Raw genomic sequence first — 18463 nt, 5'->3', positions numbered from 1 at the left:
TGGATTGTCATTTATATCTGATACATCAAATCTGATGGTTTTTCTGCCGAACAGTGGAGGAGATCCTTTGTCAGTGGCTACAATTGTGATATTATAATATGATATGTGTTCTCTGTCTAAAGTACTAGTTGTAACAATTTTAGAATAGGTACCAGATGACGATACTAATTTAAAAGGTACTGTGCCTGTGATTTGACAGTCAACCTCACTATTTTTTCCAGAGTCTAGATCATCGACCTTGATTAGTGCTATCACTGTGCCAGGTAAAGAATCCTCGGGAACTGGAGTAGATATTGAGGCAATGGATATTTCAGGCGCATTATCATTTTCATCTATTACTTGTATTACTACCTTTGAATGAGCAACAAGGCCACCTCCATCCTTTGCTTGTACAGACATTTCATAATTTCTTGTCATCTCAAAATCCAAATATCCATTATTTTTTATTTCCCCAGTTTGGGGATGAATAATAAATGTATGAATGGCATTTTCAGGGATGTTGCTGAAAGAGTATGTGACTTCTGAGTTGGTACCTTCATCTTTATCAGTAGCATTTACATGAAGCACAGTTGAATTGATTGGAGTATTTTCATTTATATTTACTTTATATACCTCTTGAGTAAATATAGGAAAATTATCATTAAAATCAGTTATAAGAATCTTAATTAAAGCAGTCCCAGTTTGTATAGGATTTCCACCGTCACATGCTGTTAATATTAATTCATGAACACTTTGCGTCTCACGATCTAAAGACTTTTCTAACAAAAGTTCTGGAAATTTACTTCCATCAGTGTTGGTCTTTTCTCTCAACACAAAATGCTGATTTGCACTAAGTCTGTAATTTTGGAGAGAGTTAATTCCCACATCTGGGTCTTTTGCATTTTGTAAAACAAATCGTGCTCCAAGTGAAGTATATTCACTCATTTCTAATTCAATTGTATTCTGAAAAAATCTTGGAGGATTGTCATTTATATCCTGAATTTCCACTTTAACATGGAAAACATTTAAGGGATTTTCAACAACTGCATCAAAGGTTAGAAAGCAAGTATCTGCAGATTCACACAATGTCTCTCTATCTATCCTCTCTTTAACATATAGGTTTCCATTTTCTAAACTGATAGTAAAATATTTCTCTGAGACACGAGAATTAATACGGAATTTTCTAAATGACAAATCCTTAATATTTAAACCAAGATCTTTGGCAATATTTCCAACAGTAGAACCTTTTCTAGTTTCTTCAAAAATAGAGTAATGAAGCTGACCAGAAACTGAATGACAAAGCCAGGAAAATAAGAAGGAAAACATTACTTGCCATCTGATCCCCTGGTATTTCTGTGCTTGTTGGATTTTCATCTCAGCCATTCTTAGTATCTGAAATCTCCCAATGCAGTTTCCTTTACATGAACAGTTTTTGAAATCCAATTGAGAAATAAAGTATTGTATTAAATCCACTTCCTTAGGAGAACAGGAGTCAGTACAGTCTCTTCACAAGAGAAACTGAAAATGGTTGTTTCTTCTTGCAGGTTTGCACTGTGTTTAGTGGAAGTGTCAGTGGATCTCCATTTGCAGCTTCTTCTCCTATTGGTGAACAGCGGCGCTTTGAGGCACAAATGTGGAACTGCAGGAGCTTTGATTGTGTACTCAGATCTTAACATAAAATACCCACGTTTTATTAACAAGGAGGATGTTATGATATTTTTTATTGAAAACATGTCAGTCAGTAATTGTTGTTGTGTATAATAGGCAATACATGCTTTTGATTATGTTCACTTTTCCCTTAAGAAATATTCAGAAAAGTATGAAGTTCACTATATGCTTCATGTCAGTTGGATTTAAGCATCAATAGTTATAGTTGATAAAGTTTTAAATAATTAGTTTGTGAGTCAAATTAATCTTAACTTTAAAGAAGTCAAATGACAATGCTGAAAACGAATTACTGCATTACATAATAAGAAATTACATGAATCTAATTTAGTAAACATAAATCCATAAGAAAATGCAAATTTGGTTCATGTAATTTTGTAGTGTTATAATCTAAATGTAAAGCATAAATTCCTTGCTTTGGGGTTTTCTGACAATAAAAAACAAACAAATATCCAGTCCTTATATGTTTCAAAGCTCAAAGTAATACAGAAATAACACAAGTATAATTTATGAACCTGACAATTTTTCGTTCAAATAATATGAAAACAAGTGGATAGAAATGTCATAAAATCGATTTTCTTTACTAGTTACTTGTTCCAATAAATACTTATTTATAACTCCTAAAAAGAAATGATCACCATTGTGAATTTTCAAACCACAGGTTTATAAATAAGCCCTGATTACTGCTATTTTAGAATAGCTGCAGCAACGTTTCCTTACCCAGGGCTGGGATCTGAACTGGAGTTGTTCCCAAACCAAGCAAAATGTGCCTTTTTTCTGTCTCTCGTGACTTGCCCACCCCTCAAGCCGGCCCCTCACTCGTATACCCAATAACCCCACTAGACAACTTATTGGGAGGAAAAAACAATCACAGCTTTATTTTAACAACAAATATTGACACAACATGATAAATATAACAATTAATCTCAACTAGAGACCCAGACAGATTGCTCCACTACCATCTACAAAAAGCTTGAGTGATACCCTCATCTCATGCCTACTTTGCCATTTGGCACCCAGGCTGCATGGCACAAAACCACATGTAAGGTCATCACCATTCTGGCCACCTAAGCTGGGAATGGTATCGCACCCAAAACACCATATGTTAGGTCACCACCATTCTGGCTGCCAAAGCAGTGAATGTTACTGCCTTCCCCAAATGTCAACTTATGAGGTCTGACACCTCACCATCAGGAGCCAATACTGACTGAGTCCTCCCCCGAATAAACACTACTCCTGCCATAACATTCATAAGCTATGACGTTTACTGAGCAATGCACCAACTCTTTTTTGAAAGCCCCATTCCTTAAGACCTAAAAACAGGGCAGTGGGAACTTCTTTTCAACAGATCCTTCCAGAAATAGGGAGGTAAAATCACTCCCCCCCTTAAATACCCTTCTAAACCCCCACCCCTAAACTAACCTCACATCTCCTTTGGGGAGGGGTACCTTGGCATCAAGTCATGCCGCCCCTCACCCAACAGGTCCAGGGCTTTCTTTCTCTCTCCTCTCCAGCAAAAGCCCTACTTCTGGACCTACTGTAGATTAAAAAGGCTTGACAAAGCTACAAATTCTCAGTGGTGAACTTTACAGAAAATACGTAACAAAATTTGAGTGAATAAACTTTTTTTTTTTTTTTTACTGCTGCTTTCTTTTTTTGTCCTGGCCTGAAACTCCATTGTCCCTTCTCCAGCACTTTCCTAGTGCTGTCACTGAACTTTTATAGGCCTTTGGGGTGGGGGGTCACCAGATGGGAGCCATGAGGGCCGTGAGCCTGAATGGAAGGCTGTATCTGTAGAATTTTATATCTTGATTTAAGAATTAAGTGTTAAAAGATGACAGATAAGATGATACAAGGCAGACTCCAAACATATGATGCAGTAGGGAAGCACTTTTAAAGGGTTTAGGTAAAAATACCAACTAAACTAATAATTTTAGAAAAGTAAATGAATATTAAACACAAAATCCAAGCTGAAAATCACTTATATAACACTTCACACTTAGCTATACTGGATATTTCCATAGTTTAATATCTTATTGGGCTAAATATACCAACCTAATCAATAGATTACAAAAACAATGTAATATACACATTCCAGAATGTAAGATCGAATAAGTACACAAACATTACAACATAAACATACTTTATTTGTTGTTTAAGGAACAGGGCCAAGATATCTGACCACTTGCTGTGCAAAATAACTGAATTCATCCCAACATACTGAAGGCCTCACCAAGCTTTAACGGACTATCTACAGTACATAGTTTACCTATCTCTGAAGAGCTCAGTGGACTTTCACAAATAGTCAATACCAACACCGACTGAGAAAATGTGGAGGTAGTTTATACCTTCTCATTAAGCATATGATATCAGAAAAGGTCTAATGGCTCTCATATCATATGAACTCAACTAGATGGGTTATATAATCACTGCAATTGTTAATATTAAGAACAAACCTCTTACATATTGTACCTTTCATACTGTAGCTTTATCTGATACAACTATTTAATTTCCTTCTACACACAGTGTTCTGGTATATTTGATTAAACGGCTTTACAAGTAGCAGATGTCATAGGTCACCCTTTCTGTTTGCTTCACCAGTAGTTTCCTACTGATGGCAACAGCTTTCACACTTGGTGGGTCCCCCAGTAAAGGGCTGATGTGCACAGCCCCCGTCATTTCATGTAAAAAATATATAAAAATAAATACAACTTGACCATGGTGGAATGCAGCTTCAGAAGTACCGTATTGGGAGTCATGGACTCCTCTCACACACTGTTTCCATCTGTGTTTGTAGAACCTGTCCACAAACTGACACTGTACAACTCTGTTTTTTGCAATATTATATGTCACATTGTAAAACGCTGAGTGCAAAGCTGAACTATAGTGTGTAAAAGAGTAAGTAGTACAGATATATAGGACTAAACAAATAATAATACTTCTTATTAGTAAAAACGACTGACTATAAACCATGAAAACCTAATTCACTATAAAGCTCGCTAGTTCCCACAAACCAAGGCTTTTACCCTGAAACTGTGGTTTGTTGTTATGGTCTTTCATTTGCTATCATCAGACACATCAAAGTAGCTATGACCAAGTTTAGCTTCTAGCTCTTCAATGGCTCAATTCAAAGAACGTCTCACAACACTATTAACGACTGATAATATTGTACTAAAAATACTGCATTTTTCAAAGGTACATATTCATTAGTTACTACTGGTAAAGCCGAAACCTGTTCAAATCAAGCTGACTCCACATGAGAGCAAAACACATGCCATATGGTTGGACACAACTATGGGAAGTTGATTATTTGTTACATTTTGTTATTTATTATTTTACTGTATATGCTCTGATTGTGAATGGATTGCAGTGGACCAATACCAAGTAGTACAGGAAAAAATAGCACTGGGTAACTTTGCCAGCACAAGCCCAATCCCCTAAAACATCAGAATACTTGAATACTACAATTTACAGAATATATGTGTATATTAATAATACATGCCTATCTAGATGCCATGTTATATAAACTAAACATTGAAAAAGGTAGCACTGTCAATATAGTGTAGGGCTCACTGTTTAACAGTTTTCACCAGAAACAGAATCTCAAGTTCATACATTGAAGCAAACATGAAGTTTCAAGCCTAAAGGGCTCACTCACCTGTAGAAAAGCCCTTTGGGTTTGAAACATCGTACCTGATGTGCATGCTCCACAAATAAAGGGCAAAAACATGCTTCAACGTACTGTATGGGTGAAAACTGCTAAAACTATATCTCACGTACAGCAACAAAATATTTAAATCATTGCTCTAACCTAGTTAGTTGGTCATTCATCTCCCCAGGATGAAACTATATGCAGCTCACAATTACAATCTGAGAAAATACATGTGTACGTTCCTGGTTCTCGTATCCAGATACTTTTACACTATTTTCCAGTGGTAAATTTTTTGTGTTATGATCATGCTGTAATATGCTGTTGTATGCAAATGATTCTGTAAACATGCTACCAATATTCTAAGAGACGTGCTCATGGTAGGTTCCCATTGGTAATGATGAGAAGTCCTGAGTAAACTACTGTAAGCATCAAGGAAAGCTGAAAGAAGCAAGACAATTTCTTATTTCTCTTGGTAAATAGTAAGGTACAAATGGTCTTTCTCCTCTGGCCCAGTTTAAAGTAGGTTTTCTTGAAGGCAGTTTATGCCTAACATGGAAATATCATACCATACCATACTTGTATGAGCCTTTAGTGATAAAGTTACTATAGACTACAAATGTAAAACATTGCATTTTTGAGATATTCATGAAGAATTACTTGATCTGTTAAATAGAATTGTGACTCACCTTCATAAGATTACCAGTAGATAATGTTTCTTTTGCACTTTCACTTCCAATTCCCGAATCATCAGCATCAATAAGACTGCTTATTGGGACATTTTGACTAGATTTTAGGAAAGCAAAATCATTTTCACTTGACTCCAAGGCCACACAAACATCGTAGGAATAAGGTGGCAAAGTCCCAGTATTGAATTTAGAAAATAATCTTGGATCAACTTGAGAATATATATTGGTACTTAGAGAACTGAAAGCCGTTGAAGTTTTGGATTCTTTGCATTTCGATATGATCACCAACATCACAGTCAATATAAATAAAAAGGAAATAAGAGCAACGGCTATTATGAGATACATTTGCATGTTAGATTGAGAGTCTGCATTGATGAATTGGTTACTGAGTTCAGGAAGCATCTGTTGAAAATTCTCTGCAACGACCAGGTTTAAGGTAACTGTGGCTGAGAGAGAGGGGTGACCATTGTCCTTCACCATAACTACAACCCTTTGCCTCAAAGGATCTTTCTCTTGAAAGACACGGGACGTCCTGATCTCACCTGTGTGTTGATTAATGTTAAAAAGGGACATTTCTGATATATGTGTAAAATGATAGGAGAGCCAAGCATTGTGTCCAGAGTCTGCATCCACTGCTACCACTTTGGTTACTAAAGAATTCTGTTCAGCAGCAATAGGAACCATCTCAAACAAAGATGGACCATCAGTACCCGCTGATGGGTAGAGAATTTTTGGAGCATTGTCATTCTGATCGACTATACAAATCTTCAGGGTTGCATTGCTACTCAGAGCCGGGGATCCATTGTCTATAGCGTTGATTTGGATTTGAAATTCCTTGTGCTGCTCATAGTCAAAGGATCGCTGTGCATAGAGAACTCCACTTACTGGGTTAATGGACAGATGAGAGGATATAGGTAGTTCTTCAATGTTTGCATTGACAATTGAATAAATAAGCTTTGCGTTTTCTTCAGTATCAAGATCCGAAGCATGTATACTGTATATTGATGCCCCCTGTGGATTATTTTCTGGAATATAAACCACATAGGTAGATTTCTCAAACACTGGTGGATTGTCATTTATATCTGATACATCCAATCTGATGGTTTTTCTGCTGAACAGTGGAGGAGATCCTTTGTCAGTGGCTACAATTGTGATATTATAATATGATATTTTCTCTGTCTAAAGCATTAGTTGTAACAATTTTAGAATATGTACCAGATGACGAAACTAATTTAAAAGGTACTGCACCAGTGATTTGACAGTCAACCTCACTATTTTTTCCAGAGTCTAGATCATCGACGTTGATTAGTGCTATCACTGTGCTAGGTAAAGAATCCTCGGGAACTGAAGTAGATGTTGAAGTTATGGATATTTCAGGCGCATTATCATTTTCATCTATTACTTGTATTACTACCTTTGAATGAGCAACAAGGCCACCTCCATCCTTTGCTTGTACAGACATTTCGTAATTTTTTGTCATCTCAAAATCCAAATATCCATTATTTTTTATTTCCCCTGTTTGGGGATGAATAATAAATGTATGGAGGGCATTTTCTGGGATGTTGCTGAAAGAGTATGTGACTTCTGCATTGGTACCTTCATCTTTATCAGTAGCATTTACATGAAGCACAGTTGAATTGATTGGAGAATTTTCATTGATATTTACTTTATATACCTCTTGAGTAAATATAGGAAAATTATCATTAAAATCAGTTATAAGAATCTTAATTAAAGCAGTCCCAGTTTGTATAGGATTTCCACCGTCACATGCTGTTAATATTAATTCATGAACACTTTGCGTCTCACGATCTAAAGACTTTTCTAACAAAAGTTCTGGAAATTTACTTCCATCAGTGTTGGTCTTTTCTCTCAATACAAAATACTGATTTGCACTAAGTCTGTAATTTTGGAGAGAGTTAATTCCCACATCTGGGTCTTTTGCATTTTGTAAAACAAATCGTGCTCCAAGTGAAGTAGATTCACTAATTTCTAATTCAATTTTATTCTGAAAAAACTTTGGAGGATTGTCATTTATATCCTGAATTTCCACTTTAACATGGAAAACATTTAAGGGATTTTCAACAACTGCATCAAAGGTTAGAAAGCAAGTATCTGCTGCCCCACATAATGTCTCTCTATCTATCCTCTCTTTAACATACAGGTTTCCATTTTCCAAACTGATAGTAAAATATTTCGCTGAGACACGAGAATTAATACGGAATTTTCTAAATGACAATTCCTTAATATTTAAACCAAGATCTTTGGCAATATTTCCTACAGTAGAACCCTTTCTAGTTTCTTCAAAAATAGAATAATGAAGCTGACCAGAGACTGAATAACTAAGCCAGGAAAATAAGAAGGAAAATATTACTTGCCATCTGATCCCCTTGTATTTCTGTGTTTGTTGGATTTTCATCTCAGCCATTCTTAGTATCTGAAATCTCCCAATGCAGTTTTAATCTCCCAATGCAGTTTCCTTTACATGAACAGTTTTTGAAATCCAATCGAGAAACAAAATACTGTATTAAATCCACTTCCTTAGGAGAACAGGAGTCAGTACACTCTCTTCACAAGAGAAACTGAAAATGGTTGTTTCTTCTTGCAGGTTTGCACTGTGTTTAGTAGAAGTATCAGTGGATCTCCATTTGCAGCTTCTTCTCCTTATTGGTGAACAGCGGCGCTTTGAGGCATAAATGTGGAACTGCAGGAGTTTTGATTGTGTACTCAGATCTTAACATAAAATACCCAAGTTTTATTAACAAGGAATATGTTATGATATTTTTTATTGAAAACATGTCACAGTCAGTAATGTATGCTGTGTATAATAGACAATACATGCTTTTGATTATATGCACTTTTGCCTTAAGAAATATTCACAAAAGTATGAAGTTCACTATATGCTTCAATAGTTATAGTTGATAAAGTTTTAAACAATTAGTTTAAGTGAGTCAAATTAATCTTAACTTTAAAGAAGTCAAATGACAATGCTGAAAACGAATAACTGCATTACATAATAAGAAATTACATGAATCTAATTTAGTAAACATAAATCCATAAGAAAATGCTAATTTTGTTCAGGTAATTTTGTAGTGTTATAATCTAAATGTAAAGCATAAATTCCTTGCTTGTGGTTTCTGACAATAAAAAAAACAAATATCCAGTCCATATATGTTTCAAAGCTCAAAGCTCAAAGTAATACAAAAATAACACAAGTATAATTTACGAACCTGACAATTTTTTGTTCAAATAATATGAAAACAAGTGGATAGAAAAGTCATAAAATCGATTTTCTTTACTAGTTACTTGTTCCAATAAATACTAATTTATTAATCCTAAAAAAAAATGATCACCATTGTGAATTTTCAAACCACAGGTTTATAAATAAGCCCTGATTACTGCTATTTTAGAATAGCTGCAGCAACGTTTCCTTACCCAGGGCTGCGATCTGAACTGGAGTTGTTCCCAAACCAAGCAAAATGTGCCTTTTTTCTGTCTCTCATGACTTGCCCACCCCTCAAGCTGGCCCCTCACTCATATACCCAATAACCCCACTAGACAACTTCTTGGGAGGAAAAAACAATCACAGCTTTATTTTAACAACAAATATTGACACAACATGATAAATATAACAATTAATCTCAACTAGAGACCCAGACAGATTGCTCCACAACCATCTACAAAGAGCTTGAGTGATACCCTCATCTTGTGCCTACTTCGCCATTCGGCACCCAGGCTGCATGGCACAAAACCACATGTAAGGTCACCACCATTCTGGCCACCTAAGCTGGGAATAGTATCGTCCCCCAAAACACCATATGCAAGGTCACCACCATTCTGCCTTCCAAAGCAGTGAATGGTACTGCCTTCCCCAAATGCCAACTTATGAGATCTGACACCTCACCATCAGGAGCCAATATGGACTGAGTCCTCCCCCAAATAAACACTACTCCTGCCATAACATTCACAAGCTGTGACGTTTACTAAGCAATGTACCAACCCTTTTTTGAAAGCCCCATGCCTTAAGACCTAAAAACAGGGTAGTGAGAACTTCTCTTCAACAGATTATTGCAGAAATAGGCAGGTAAAATCACCCCCACCCCTTAAATACCCTTCTAAACCCCCACCCCTAAACTAACCTCACATCTCCTTAGGGGAAGGGTACCTTGGCATCAAATCATGCTGCCCCTCACCTAACAGGTCCAGGGCTTTCTTTCTCTCTCCTCTCCAGAAAAAGCCCTACTTCTGGACCTACTGTAGATTAAAAAGGCTTGATTGCTTGTCAAAAAGGCTTGACAAAGCTGCAAATTCTCAGTGGTGAACTTTACAGAAAATACGTAACAAAATTTGAGTAAATAAACTTTTTTTTTTTTTTTTACTGCTGCTTTCTTTTTTTGTCCTGGCCTGAAACTCCATTGTCCCTTCTCCAGCACTTTCCTAGTGCTGTCACTCAACTTTTATAGGCCTTTATCTGTCAACGGGTATAAGTAAGGACAAACCATTCAGTAAACCATATTATACCCTATGCCATACGTTAACTTAATATGTCAATAACGTTTTCAGTGATTGATCCCACTGTATAAAAATGTACGGACGTATGTATATATTTATGGTTTTTCTGTTCTGAAGTAGGTATCTCTGTATTCATACAGCCCTCTGCTCGGGCCGTGTGTCCAGGGGCGCTCCGTGGGTCCATTGCTCCCCCTGCGGCACATTCATGCGATGACTTTAAAAGCCAGGTGAATTGCGCGCACGCCACACGTGTGTGTGGCGCGGGGTGGGGGGTCACCAGATGGGAGCCACGAGGGCCGTGAGCCCGAATGGAAGGCTGTATCTGTAGAATTTTATATCTTGATTTAAGAATTACGTGTTAAAAGATGACAGATAAGATGATACAAGGTAGACTCCAAACATATTATGCAGTAGGGAAGCACTTTTAAAGGGTTTAGGTAAAATACCAACTAAACTAATAATTTTAGAAAAATAAATGAATATTAAACACAAAATCCAAGCTGATTTAACACTTATATAACATTTCACACTTAGCTATACTGGATATTTCCATAGTTTAATATCTTATTGGGCTAAATATACCAACCTAATCAATAGATTACAAAAACAATGTAATATACACATTCCAGAATGTAAGATCAAATAAGTACACAAACATTACAACATAAACATACTTTATTTGTTGTTTAAGGAACAGGGCCAAGATATCTGACCACTTGCTGTGCAAAATAACTGAATTCATCCCAACATACTGAAGGCCTCACCAAGCTTTAACGGACTATCTACAGTACATAGATTACCTGCCTCTGAAGAGCTCAGTGGACTTTCACAAATAGTCAATACCAACACCGACTGAGAAAATGAGGAGGTAGTTTATACCTTCTCATTAAGCATATGATATAGAAAAGGTTTAATGGCTCTCATATCTTATGAACTCAACTAGATGGGTTATACAGTATAATCACTGCAATTGTTAATATTAAGAACAAACCTCTTACATATTGTACCTTTCATACTGTAGCTTTATCTGCTACAACTATTTAATTTCCTTCTACACACAGTTTTCTGTTATATTTGATTAAACGGCTTTACAAGTAGCAGATGTCATAGGTCACCCTTTCTGTTTGCTTCACCAGTAGTTTCCTACTGATGGCAACAGCTTTCACACTTGGTGGGTCCCCCAGTAAAGGGCTGATGTGCACAGCCCCCGTCATTTCATGTAAAAAATATATAAAAATAAATACAACTTGACCATGGTGGAATGCAGCTTCAGAAGTACCGTATTGGGAGTCATGGACTCCTCTCACACACTGTTATATGTCACATTGTAAAACGCTGAGTGCAAAGCTGAACTATAGTGTGTAAAAGAGTAAGTAGTACAGATATATAGGACTAAACAAATAATAATACTTCTTATTAGTAAAAACGACTGACTATAAACCATGAAAACCTAATTCACTATAAAGCTCGCTAGTTCCCACAAACCAAGGCTTTTACCCTGAAACTGTGGTTTGTTGTTATGGTCTTTCATTTGCTATCATCAGACACTTCAAAGTAGCTATGACCAAGTTTAGCTTCTAGCTCTTCAATGGCTCAATTCAAAGAACGTCTCACAACACTATTAACGACTGATAATATTGTACTAAAAATACTGCATTTTTCAAAGGTACATATTCATTAGTTACTACTGGTAAAGCCGAAACCTGTTCAAATCAAGCTGACTCCACATGAGAGCAAAACACATGCCATATGGTTGGACACAACTATGGGAAGTTGATTATTTGTTACATTTTGTTATTTATTATTTTACTGTATATGCTCTGATTGTGAATGGATTGCAGTGGACCAATACCAAGTAGTACAGGAAAAAATAGCACTGGGTAACTTTGCCAGCACAAGCCCAATCCCCTAAAACATCAGAATACTTGAATACTACAATTTACAGAATATATGTGTATATTAATAATACATGCCTATCTAGATGCCATGTTATATAAACTAAACATTGAAAAAGGTAGCACTGTCAATATAGTGTAGGGCTCACTGTTTAACAGTTTTCACCAGAAACAGAATCTCAAGTTCATACATTGAAGCAAACATGAAGTTTCAAGCCTAAAGGGCTCACTCACCTGTAGAAAAGCCCTTTGGGTTTGAAACATCGTACCTGATGTGCATGCTCCACAAATAAAGGGCAAAAACATGCTTCAACGTACTGTATGGGTGAAAACTGCTAAAACTATATCTCACGTACAGCAACAAAATATTTAAATCATTGCTCTAACCTAGTTAGTTGGTCATTCATCCCCCAGGATGAAACTATATGCAGCTCACAATTACAATCTGAGAAAATAAATGTGTACGTTCCTGGAATTTTATATCTTGATTTAAGAATTAAGTGTTAAAAGATGACAGATAAGATGATACAAGGCAGACTCCAAACATATGATGCAGTAGGGAAGCACTTTTAAAGGGTTTAGGTAAAAATACCAACTAAACTAATAATTTTAGAAAAGTAAATGAATATTAAACACAAAATCCAAGCTGAAAATCACTTATATAACACTTCACACTTAGCTATACTGGATATTTCCATAGTTTAATATCTTATTGGGCTAAATATACCAACCTAATCAATAGATTACAAAAACAATGTAATGTAGACATTCCAGAATGTAAGATCGAATAAGTACACAAACATTACAACATAAACATACTTTATTTGTTGTTTAAGGAACAGGGCCAAGATATCTGACCACTTGCTGTGCAAAATAACTGATTTCATCCCAACATACTGAAGGCCTCACCAAGCTTTAACGGACTATCTACAGTACATAGTTTACCTGTCTCTGAAGAGCTCAGTGGACTTTCACAAATAGTCAATACCAATACCGACTGAGAAAATGAGGAGGTAGTTTATACCTTCTCATTAAGCATATGATATTAGAAAAGGTTTAATGGCTCTCATATCTTATGAACTCAACTAGATGGGTTATATAATCACTGCAATTGTTAATATTAAGAACAAACCTCTTACATATTGTACCTTTCATACTGTAGCTTTATCTGCTACAACTATTTAATTTCCTTCTACACACAGTTTTCTGGTATATTTGATTAAACGGCTTTACAAGTAGCAGATGTCATAGGTCACCCTTTCTGTTTGCTTCACCAGTAGTTTCCTACTGATGGCAACAGCTTTCACACTTGGTGGTCCCCCAGTAAAGGGCTGATGTGCACAGCCCCCGTCATTTCATGTAAAAAATATATAAAAATAAATACAACTTGACCATGGTGGAATGCAGCTTCAGAAGTACCGTATTGGGAGTCATGGACTCCTCTCACACACTGTTTCCATCTGTGTTTGTAGAACCTGTCCACAAACTGACACTGTACAACTCTGTTTTTTGCAATGTTATATGTCACATTGTAAAACGCTGAGTACAAAGCTGAACTATATTGTGTAAAAGAATAAGTAGTACAGATATATAGGACTAAACAAATAATAATAATTCTTATTAGTAAAAACGACTGACTATAAACCATGAAAACCTAATTCACTATAAAGCTCGCTAGTTCCCACAAACCAAGGCTTTTACCCTGAAACTGTGGTTTGTTGTTATGGTCTTTCATTTGCTATCATCAGACACATCAAAGTAGCTATGACCAAGTTTAGCTTCTAGCTCTTCAATGGCTCAATTCAAAGAACGTCTCACAACACTATTAACGACTGATAATATTGTACTAAAAATACTGCATTTTTCAAAGGTACATATTCATTAGTTACTACTGGTAAAGCCGAAACCTGTTCAAATCAAGCTGACTCCACATGAGAGCAAAACACATGCCATATGGTTGGACACAACTATGGGAAGTTGATTATTTGTTACATTTTGTTATTTATTATTTTACTGTATATGCTCTGATTGTGAATGGATTGCAGTGGACCAATACCAAGTAGTACAGGAAAAAATAGCACTGGGTAACTTTGCCAGCACAAGCCCAATCCCCTAAAACATCAGAATACTTGAATACTACAATTTACAGAATATATGTGTATATTAATAATACATGCCTATCTAGATGCCATGTTATATAAACTAAACATTGAAAAAGGTAGCACTGTCAATATAGTGTAGGGCTCACTGTTTAACAGTTTTCACCAGAAACAGATTCACAAGTTCATACATTGAAGCAAACATGAAGTTTCAAGCCTAAAGGGCTCACTCACCTGTAGAAAAGCCCTTTGGGTTTGAAACGTCGTACCTGATGTGCATGCTCCACAAATAAAGGGCAAAAACATGCTTCAACGTACTGTATGGGTGAAAACTGCTAAAACTATATCTCACGTACAGCAACAAAATATTTAAATCATTGCTCTAACCTAGTTAGTTGGTCATTCATCTCCCCAGGATGAAACTATATGCAGCTCACAATTACAATCTGAGAAAATAAATGTGTACGTTCCTGGTTCTCGTATCCAAATACTTTTACACTATTTTCCAGTGGTAAATCTTTTGTGTTATGATCATGCTGTAATATGCTGTTGTATGCAAATGATTCTGTAAACTAGCTACCAATATTCTAAGTGACATGTGCTCATGGTAGGTTCCCATTGGTAATGATGAGATGTCCTGAGTAAACTAAGCATCAAGGAAAGCTGAAAGAAGCAAGACAAGCTCTTATTTCTCTTGGTAAATAGTAAGGTACAAATGGTCTTTCTCCTCTAGCCCAGTTTAAAGTAGGTTTTCTTGAAGGCAGTTTATGCCCAACATGGAAATATCATACCATACCGTACTTATATGAGCCTTTAGTGATAAAGTTACTATGGACTACAAATGTAAAACATTGCATTTTTGAGATATTCATGAAGAATGACTTGATCTGTTAAATAGAATTGTGACTCACCTTCATATGATTGCCAGTAGATAATGTTTCTTTTGCACTTTCACTTCCAATTCCCGAATCATCGGCATCAATAAGACTGCTTATTGGGACATTTTGACTAGGTTTTAGGAAAGCAAAGTCATTTTCACTTGACTCCAAGGCCACACAAACATCGTAGGAATAAGGTGGCAAAGTCCCAGTATTGTATTTAGAAAATAATCTTGGATCAACTTGGGAATATATATTGGTACCTAGAGAACTGAAAGCCGTTGAAGTTTTGGATTCTTTGCATTTCGATATGATCACCAACATAACAGTCAATATAAATAAAAAGGAAATAAGAGCAACGGCTATTATGAGATACATTTGCATGTTAGATTGAGAGTCTGCATTGATGAATTGGTTACTGAGTTCAGGAAGCATCTGTTGAAAATTCTCTGCAACGACCAGGTTTAAGGTAACTGTGGCTGAGAGAGAGGGTTGTCCATTGTCCTTCACCATAACTACAACCTTTTGCCTCAAAGGATCTTTCTCTTGAAAGACACGGGACGTCCTGATCTCACCTGTGTGTTGATTAATGTTAAAAAGGGACATTTCTGATATATGTGTAAAATGATAGGAGAGCCAAGCATTGTGTCCAGAGTCTGCATCCACTGCTACCACTTTGGTTACTAAAGAATTCTGTTCAGTAGCAATTGGAACCATCTCAAACAAAGGTGGACCATCAGTACCCGGTGATGGGTAGAGAATTTTTGGAGCATTGTCATTCTGATCTATTATACAAATCTTCAGGGTCGCATTGCTGCTCAGAGCCGGGGATCCATTGTCTATAGCGTTGATTTGGATTTGAAATTCCTTGTGCTGCTCATAGTCAAAGGATCGCTGTGCATAGAGAACTCCACTTACTGGGTTAATGGACAGATGAGAGAATATTGGAAGCTCTTCAATGTTTGCATTGACAATTGAATAAATAAGCTTTGCGTTTTCTTCTGTATCAAGATCCGAAGCATGTATACTGTATATTGATGCCCCCTGTGGATTATTTTCTGGAATATAAACCACATAGGTAGATTTCTCAAACACTGGTGGATTGTCATTTATATCTGATACATCCAATCTGATGGTTTTTCTGCTGAACAGTGGAGGAGATCCTTTGTCAGTGGCTAGAATTGTGATATTATAATATGATATTTGTTCTCTGTCTAAAGCACTAGTTGTAATAATTTTAGAATATGTACCAGATGACGATACTAATTTAAAAGGTACCGTGCCCGTGATTTGACAGTCAACCTCCCTATTTTCTCCAGAGTCTAGATCATGGACCTTGATTAGTGCTATCACTGTGCCAGGTAAAGAATCCTCAGAAACTGGAGTAGATATTGAGGTAATGGATATTTCAGGCGCATTATCATTTTCATCTATTACTTGTATTACTACCTTGGAATGAGCAACAAGGCCACCTCCATCCTTTGCTTGTACAGACATTTCATAATTTCTTGTAATCTCAAAATCCAAATATCCATTATTTTTTATTTCCCCAGTTTGGGGATGAATAATAAATGTATGGAGGGCATTTTCTGGGATGTTGCTGAACGAGTATGCGACTTCTGCATTGGTACCTTCATCTTTATCAGTAGCGTTTACATGAAGCACAGTTGAATTGATTGGAGTATTTTCATTTATATTTACTTTATATACCTCTTGAGTAAATATAGGAAAATTATCATTAAAATCAGTTATAAGAATATTTATTAAAGCAGTCCCAGTTTGTATAGGATTTCCACCGTCACATGCTGTTAATATTAATTCATGAACATTTTGCATCTCACGATCTAAAGACTTTTCTAACAAAAGTTCTGGAAATTTGCTTCCATCAGTGTTGGTCTTTTCTCTCAACACAAAATGCTGATTTGCACTAAGTCTGTAATTTTGGAGAGAGTTAATTCCCACATCTGGGTCTTTTGCATTTTGTAAAACAAACCGTGCTCCAAGTGAAGTATATTCACTAATTTCTAATTCAATTGTATTCTGAAAAAACCTTGGAGGATTGTCATTTTTATCCTGAATTTCCACTTTAACATGGAAAATATTTAAGGGATTTTCCACAACTGCATCAAAGGTTAGAAAGCAAGTATCTGCAGATTCACACAATGTCTCTCTATCTATCCTCTCTTTAACATATAGGTTTCCATTTTCTAAACTGATAGTAAAATATTTCTCTGAGACATGAGAATCAATACGGAATTTTCTAAATGACAAATCCTTAATATTTAATCCAAGATCTTTGGCAATATTTCCTACAGTAGAACCTTTACTAGTTTCTTCAAAAATAGAATAATGAAGCTGACCAGAGACTGAATGACAAAGCCAGGAAAATAAGAAGGAAAACATTACTTGCCATCTGATTCCCTTGTATTTCTGTGCTTGTTGGATTTTCATCCCAGCCATTCTTAGTATCTGAAATCTCCCAATGCAGTTTCCTTTACATGAACAGTTTTTGAAATCCAATCGAGAAACAAAGTATTGTATTAAATCCACTTCCTTAGGAGAACAGGAGTCAGTACAGTCTCTTCACAAGAGAAACTGAAAATGGTTGTTTCTTCTTGCAGGTTTGCACTGTGTTTAGTGGAAGTGTCAGTGGATCTCCATTTGCAGCTTCTTCTCCTATTGGTGAACAGCGGCGCTTTGAGGCACAAATGTGGAACTGCAGGAGCTCTGATTGTGTACTCAGATCTTAACATAAAATACCCACTTTTATTAACAAGGAGGATGTTATGATATTTTTTATTGAAAACATGTCACAGTCAGTAATTTATGCTGTGTATAATAGGCAATACATGCTTTGATTATGTGCACTTTTCTCTTACGAAATATTCACTAAAGTTCACTATATGCTTCATGTCTCTTGGATTTAAGCATCAATGGAGTAATGACTGTTATACTGTAGTTGGTAAAGTTTTAAACACTTAATTTAGTGCGTCAAATTCATCTTAACTTTAAAGAAGTCGAATGACAATGCTGAAAACTTATAACTGCATTACATAAAAAGAAATTACATTAATCTAATTTAGTAAATATAAATCAATAA

The 18463-nt window shown here is 36.0% G+C and overlaps 2 protein-coding genes across 2 annotated transcripts in view; both read right to left on the bottom strand.

The window, feature by feature from the left end:
- Nucleotides 1–18463, bottom strand: part of LOC142494746 (protocadherin gamma-B5-like) — a 146840-nt gene that overhangs the window by 97463 nt on the left and 30914 nt on the right. The window lies entirely within an intron of this gene.
- LOC142495893 (protocadherin gamma-B2-like) lies at nt 7079–8820 on the bottom strand. Its single transcript, XM_075601986.1, has one exon. The coding sequence runs from the start codon at nt 8405–8407 to the stop codon at nt 7139–7141; it is 1269 nt and encodes a 422-aa protein (XP_075458101.1). The 5' UTR covers nt 8408–8820; the 3' UTR covers nt 7079–7138.

Source organism: Ascaphus truei, chromosome 5 (genome assembly GCF_040206685.1).
Source record: "Ascaphus truei isolate aAscTru1 chromosome 5, aAscTru1.hap1, whole genome shotgun sequence".
NCBI classification, from domain to species: Eukaryota; Metazoa; Chordata; class Amphibia; order Anura; family Ascaphidae; genus Ascaphus; species Ascaphus truei.
Note: the sequence above shows the minus strand (reverse complement) of the source record. Positions and strands in the feature narration are given on the sequence as shown.

What these genes read in the sequence shown, in the direction of transcription:
- LOC142495893 (XM_075601986.1), bottom strand. Translation starts at nt 8,407, where the DNA reads ATGGCTGAGATGAAAATCCAACAAACACAGAAATACAAGGGGATCAGA.